Genomic DNA, 7,743 nt, shown 5'->3' on the forward strand with positions numbered 1-7,743 from the left:
GGGTTTATAGCCCCCGATGTGAGCACAATGGTATTAATCAGATTATATGGAGCAGCAATTAGCTCCCAGGGCTGAGGAGGAGAAGACTAAAGGAGTGGATTAGATTGATTTCATTAAATCCCAATATACAGATGAGTCTCAGCTCACCCCACTGGGCTGTGCCCCCTCCCCCTGCCAGCCCTGGCCCTGGTGCTGCTGCTGTATAGGGTCTGCTCCAGGGTGACGTGGTGGGTGTATATAAGCTGCACACACATGGGATGGGGCTGGAGAAAGTTTGCAGGAAGGAGACAGGACAAGTTACAGATCACAGATCCCTCCCGATCCCCCCCAAACTGAGGATTTCTGGTCCATTCCTGAGGAGCCCCCCATAAGAACCCTGTGACCCGTCTGTTTCCCTGGCACACAGCCCTGTGGAATGCCCTCTGGCATGTTCAGCATTGACAACATATTGGCAGCCAGGCCTCGGTGTAAGGAGTCGGTCCTGATCCCACAGAATGGACCTGTGCTCTTCTCCGGTCTGGGGGAGTCGCTTTATGGGGGCGCAGACTACGGATTCTATAACAGGGCAGTGGCCCCTACATCTGCCCTACAGGCCGTCAATGGATCTAGGCTGGGGTTCAACAACTACTATTATGGACAGTTACATGTACAGGCTCCTGTGGGCCCCTCCTGCTGTGGAACCATGCAACCTCTGGGGGCCCAACAATGCTCGTGTGTATCTACAGCCACAGGTAAAGAAGAGTCTATCTATCCATCTATCTATCTATCTCATATCTATCTATCTCATATCTATCTATCTCATATCTATCTATCTATCTCATATCTATCTATCTATCTATCTATCTATCTATCTCATATCTATCTATTTATCTATCTCATATCTATTAATCTATCTATCTATCTCATATCTATCTATCTCATATCTATCTATCTATCTCATTATCTATCTATCTATCTCATACCTATCTACCTCATATCTATCTATCTATCTATCTATCTATCTATCTATCTATCTCATATCTATCATCTATCTATCTCATATCTATCTATCTATCTATCTCATATCTATCTATCTCATATCTATCTCTCACTCTCTATCTATCTCATATATATCTATCTATGTATCTCATATCTATCTATCTATCTATCTGTCTGTCTGTCTGTCTGTCTGTCTATCTATCAATCTATCTCATATCTATCCATCTGTCTATCTGATATCTTTTTATCTATCTATCTATCTATCTATCTATCTATCTGTCTGTCTATTATCTATCTGTTTGTCTATCTATCTCATATTTATCTATCTTATATCTTTCTATCGATCCATCTATCTACCTGTCTATCTATCTATCTATCTATCTATCTATCTATCGGTCTGTCTGTCTATCTATATCTTATCTATCTCATGTCTATCTATCTATCTATCTATCTATCTCTCTCATATCTATCTATCTATTTCATATCTATCTATCTATCTATCTATCTCATATCTATCTATCTCATATCTATCTATCTACTCCTATAAAGTAAATAAAGTAGGTGTCTTTATTCACATGATGTGATGCGATCTTTCATTTTGCCCACGAAGCCATTTTAGAGACAGAAGTGCTGCTCTTTTTTGGAGTTTTTATCTATCTTTCTGCTGTTCGTCCTCTATATCCCTATTTTTTCACTATAATATTTACTTTCAGTGATGATCTCTATTTGTATTCTTATACTTTTTATACTTTTCCTATCACTCTAGTTATGTAGCACTTTCTCCAGTATAGTCGGGAGTTTCTATATAATGTATCTGATCCCTGATACAATTATTCCTTACAATGAGGCTGAGTAGGAAACATTTCACTTTCGTTCTATCTACGCAGAAAAAAGTAAAGATCCCATAAAGATCCCATAAGAATTCCCTAACACCTAACAGAGCACAATGTACAAGCTGCCACCCATGAGCCCCATACAGTACACAAGAGAGCAGGGTGTCGGGTCCTTACATTGTGTTTATTTATATTTCTTACTTTGCTTGAATACACCAGTATTTAATAACAACATAATAATAATTATTATCATTATAACAATAGTAAGTCAGATAATCATAGGAATACAATATCAATAATCATTATCATCACAGTATTAACTGATATTAATAATAAATAACATTGTACATTTAGCTTTACTATTCAGGAAAAGTTCTGAAGCATAATATATATATAATCAATTTTCCTGTAACCAATGTGCATCATATATACACAATGTGCATGATGTATACACAATGTGCATGATGTATACACAATGTGCATGAATTTCTAAGTCAACATAATATCACATCATATATGAGTGTTATAGAAAGTGATTATACTCAGAGATTTCATTATAGTTTCAAAGTTATTGAAACATTTCAGGGAAATCTAAAAAATTTCTTTGTAGAATAATTTGATGCACAATAATAAGAATTGAAGCATAATAATAATAATAATGTCATTATTATTATTGAGATCAGTTATATCAATTCAATGAAGCACATCAGTCATTTTAATTTTCATAAAGTATGATATTATTATACATAAATAAACAGTAATCTGTGGGATCATAATGATGATAATTATAATCCTCATCATAATAATATAGATGTAATAATACTTTATAACAATTAAACAACTTAAAGCAGAAGATATTATTAATATAACTTATTACAGTATATGACACTTTTTACACTGTCATTATCTATCTATCACATATCTATCTATCTTTCTCATATCTATCTATCTGATATCTATCTATCTATCTCATATCTATCTATTTCATATCTATCTATCTATTTATCTATTTCATATCTATCTATCTATCTTTCTCATATCTATCTATCTCATATCTATCTATCTATCTATCTATCTATCTATCTATCTGATATCTATCTATCTATCTCATATCTATCTATCTATCTATCTATCTATCTTTTATCTATCTATCTAGCTATCTATCTATCTATCTCATATCTATCCATCTGTCTATCTATCTTTTATCTATCTATCTCATATCTATCCCATATCTATCTATCTATCTATCTATCTATCTATCTATCTCATATCTATCTATTTATCTATCTCATATCTATCTATCTTTCACATATCTATCTATCTCATATCTATCTATCTATCTATCTATCTCATATCTATCTATCTACGGTATCTATCTCATATCTATCTATCTATCTATCTCATATCTATCTATCTATCTATCTATCTATCTCATATCTATCTATCTACGGTATCTATCTCATATCTATCTATCTATCTATCTATCTATCTCATATCTATCTATCTATCTATCTATATATCTATCTCATATCTATCTATCTATCTATCTATCTATCTATCTATCTATCTATCTCATATCTATCTATCTATCTATCTATCTATCTATCTCATATCTATCTATCTCATCTCTATCTATCTATCTATCTCATATATATCTATCTATCTATCTCATATCTATCTATCTATCTCATATCCATCTATCTCATATCTATCTATCTATCTATCATCTATCTATCTATCTATCGATCGATCAGGTTGTGTGGAGCTTATATCAATAATCAATACAGTGAAGTTATTATAGTGCAGGGTCTGGGGCGGTCAGGGGCAGTTATATGGGACAATTACAGGACGGGGCAGTTATATGGGACAATTACAGGACGGGGCAGTTATATGGGACAATTACAGGACGGGGCAGTTATATGGGACAATTACAGGACGGGGCAGTTATATGGGACAATTACAGGACGGGGCAGTTAAATGGGGCAATTACAGGACGGGGCAGTTATATGGGACAATTACAGGACGGGGCAGTTAAATGGGGCAATTACAGGACGGGGCAGTTATATGGGACAATTACAGGACGGGGCAGTTATATGGGACAATTACAGGACGGGGCAGTTATATGGGACAATTACAGGACGGGGCAGTTATATGGGGCAATTACAGGACGGGGCAGTTATATGGGGCAATTACAGGACGGGACAGTTATATGGGACAATTACAGGACGGGGCAGTTATATGGGACAATTACAGGACGGGGCAGTTATATGGGACAATTACAGGACGGGGCAGTTATAGGATAAGCAGGGCCGGGACAAGGCAATTACAAGACGGGGCAGATTGATATATATAGGGGCACTGGGCAGTTATAGGAAAGGGGCAGTTATAGGATGTGGGGCATTTATTGGAGGTGCAGTCGAAGGGTGAGGCATTACAGGCCCCAGTCACTAACTGTCCTCTATCTCCCCCAGGTTATGAAGGGGCAGGCTCGGTGTTGATGCCCCCAGTGCCCCCACAGATGTTGCCCTATATGAATGTGGGCACATTGTCCCGGACAGAACTCCAGCTCCTTAACCAGCTGCACTGCAGGAGGAAGAGGAGGCACAGGACCATCTTCACGGATGAGCAGCTGGAGGCGCTGGAGAACCTATTCCAGGAGACCAAGTACCCAGATGTGGGCACCAGGGAGCAACTGGCCAGGAGGGTTCACCTCCGGGAGGAGAAGGTGGAGGTGAGTCCCAGAGTCCTCAGCCTGTAGATTAACCCATGAACTGTCAGCACCCTCATGGCACTAGTCATTCAACCAGGGGATTGTGCCATACTGTGCCAACTCTGAGAAGCCCATACAATGCCATCCCAGTGTGTTACATACTTTTTTTTTTTTTACCACTTTAGCAGTGTTTCCAAACCAGGGTGCCTCCAGCGGTTGCAAAACTACAACTCCCAGCATGCCCAGACAGCCTTTCGCTGTCTGGGCATGCTGGAAGTTGTAGTTTTGCAACAGCTGGAAATCCATTGGTTGGGAAACACTTCACTGTAACTTTCTTGCTAAAAAACTGCCCAAGGATGGTAAGAATTGAATGCATTGTCATCTGCTAGAATAGAATTTATTCTACAATAATTTTGTAAAAACTACAACTTCCAGCATGCAACATAGGACATACTGGGAGTTGTAGTTATACCAGGGTGGCACAGGTTGCAGAACTGCTGGTACTGAGTAGTTTTGAAAAACAGGCAATAGTAATGACACCAAATGCAAAGGATATGTTGTTATTATTATTATTATTAATAATATTTTATTACCAATTTTATTATTATTTTATTACCAATATTATTTATTTTTATTATTATTATTAGTAGTAGTAGTATTTTATTACCAATATTATTATTATTTTATTACCAAAATTATTATTATTTATTATTATTATTATTAAAACCAATTTAATTATTATTTATTATTATTATTATTAGTAGTAGTAGTCTTTTATTACCCATATTATTATTTTATTATAATAATAATAATTATTATTAGTAGTAGTATTTTATTACCAATATAATTTTATGATGATTATTTATATGTTGTTATTTTTTTCCTTTATTATTATTTATCATGATTAATATTTATTATTATTGTTATTATTACTAGTACTATTATTATTTAGTAGTATTATACAAAATATTTTTATTATTTTTTTTATTGTTATTACTATTCTTGACATTATCATTAGCATGAAATTAGTCATTATTATTATTAGCATGAATATAGTCATTATTATTATTATTATTATTATTATTTTGATTATTAGCATGAATATAGTCATTATTATTATTTTGATTATTAGCGTGAATATAGTCATTATTATTATTAGCATGAATATAGTCATTATTATTATTTTTATTATTATCACGAATATAGTCATTATTATTTTTATTATTATTAATAATATAGTCATTATTATTATTAGCATGAATATAGTTATTATTATTATTATTATTAGCATGAATATAGTCATTATTATTGTGATTAGCATGAATATAGTCAATATTATTATTCTTATTGTGATTAGCATGAATATAGTCATTATTATTATTCTTATTGTGATTAGCATGAATATAGTCATTATTATTATTTTGATGATTAGCATGAATATAGTCATTATTATTATTATTATTAGCATGAATATAGTCATTATTATTATTTTGATGATTAGCATGAATATAGTCATTATTATTATTATTAGCATGAATATAGTCATTATTATTATTATTATTATGAATATAGTCATTATTATTATTTTGATGATTATCATGAATATAGTCATTATTCTTACCACCTCCATCCTCACCATGACAAGTAACCTCATGTCATCCCCCCCCATTCTTATAGGTTTGGTTCAAGAACCGCAGAGCAAAGTGGAGGAGGCAGAAGAGATCTTCCTCAGAGGAGTCAGAGAATGGACAGAAATGGAATAAAGGTCCCAAATCCTCCACAGAGAAAACAGAGGAGCAGAGCAAAAGTGACCTGGACTCGGACTGCTGACCAGGGCTGAGGGGCTGATGGACCTGGTGGACAGGGGGACTTTGCACACAGGACGCTGCTGAGCTGCACACATGCTGGGACCTGTACATACCTGTATATACCATTACCTGTATATAATTTCCGTGTGTTGCAGACAATGTTGCACAGATATACACTGTACCAGAATGTGCTATTTATATCGTAAGTTAAAGGAATTTCTCGACAATAAACAGATGGTGGCTGCACCATGTTGTCTGTCCCCTCTGTGCTCAGTCATTTGTGCAGGATGAGGAAGGTGACGGGAGGTAAGTGCTGATGGCTTGTACTTGTAGTGCACCGTGTGGCTGCTGTCAAGGGGAGAGGACTGAAGTGTAAACTGTGGCTTCTCTGGTTATTGTGACTATTCCCACAGTCCTCCTCCTCCTGCTGGTGAATAGTCAGTGTCTGTGTTTTCAGTCACCCCCTTGTATGTTTTCTTGTTATACTGGATGAAGTGATACATTGTAGCAGGGGGAGAGCTGTCAATCATATGGGGTGTAACAAAAGGGAAGGATAGAGACTGTGCCAAAAGTGGGAGGACTGAGTCCAGTTATATTACATTCATTCTCATATCTATCTAATCTATCTATCTATCTATCTATCTATCTATCTATCTATCTCATATCTATCTATCTATCTATCTATCTCATATCTATCTTTCTCATATCTATCTATCTCATATCTATCTCATTTATCTATCTATCTATCTATCCATCTATCTATCTGATATCTATCTATCTATCTATCTATCTATCTATCCCATATATGTCTATCTTATCTATCTATCTATCTATCTATCTCATATCTATCTATCTATCTATCTATCTATCTCATATCTATCTATCTATCTATCTATCTATCTCATATCTATCTATCTATCCCATAGATATCTATCTCATTTATCTATCTATCTATCTATCTCATTATCTATCTATCTATCTATCTCATATCTATCTATCTATCTATCTATCTATCTCATATCTATCTATCTATCTATCTATCTATCTATCTATCTCACGTCTATCTGTCTATCTCATATCTATCTCATTTATCTATCTCTATCTATCCATCTATCTCATATCTATCTATCTATCTCACGTCAATCTGTCTATCTCATATCTATCTCATTTATCTATTTCTCTATCTATCCATCTATCTATCTCATATCTATCTATCCCATATATGTCTATCTTATCTATCTATCTGTCTATCTCATATCTATCTATCTATCTCATATCTATCTATCTATCTATCTATCTATCCCATATATATCTATCTCATTTATCTATCTATCTATCTCATATCTATCTATCTATCTATCTATCTCATTTCTATCTCATATTTATCTATCTCATATCTATCTATCTGTCTTTC

General features: G+C 34.5%; 1 protein-coding gene across 1 annotated transcript; it reads left to right on the top strand.

Annotated features, from left to right (window-relative positions):
* The first annotated feature begins 313 nt into the window (after window positions 1-313).
* Window positions 314-6,564, top strand: GSC (goosecoid homeobox). Its single transcript, XM_056545877.1, has 3 exons — window positions 314-731; window positions 4,283-4,542; window positions 6,199-6,564. Exons 1-3 carry the CDS (start codon window positions 416-418, stop codon window positions 6,349-6,351), a joined length of 729 nt encoding a protein of 242 aa, XP_056401852.1. The 5' UTR covers window positions 314-415; the 3' UTR covers window positions 6,352-6,564.
* Window positions 6,565-7,743: the final 1,179 nt, after the last annotated feature.

Source organism: Hyla sarda, chromosome 11, assembly GCF_029499605.1.
Source record: "Hyla sarda isolate aHylSar1 chromosome 11, aHylSar1.hap1, whole genome shotgun sequence".
NCBI classification, from domain to species: Eukaryota; Metazoa; Chordata; class Amphibia; order Anura; family Hylidae; genus Hyla; species Hyla sarda.

Bases quoted from the DNA above. Each gene is read 5' to 3' on its own strand.
- GSC (XM_056545877.1), top strand. From the start codon at position 416: ATGCCCTCTGGCATGTTCAGCATTGACAACATATTGGCAGCCAGGCCT. The intron at 732-4,282 runs GTAAAGAAGAGT...TATCTCCCCCAG, and splicing joins GTGTGTATCTACAGCCACAG to GTTATGAAGGGGCAGGCTCG. The intron at 4,543-6,198 runs GTGAGTCCCAGA...CCATTCTTATAG, and splicing joins TCCGGGAGGAGAAGGTGGAG to GTTTGGTTCAAGAACCGCAG.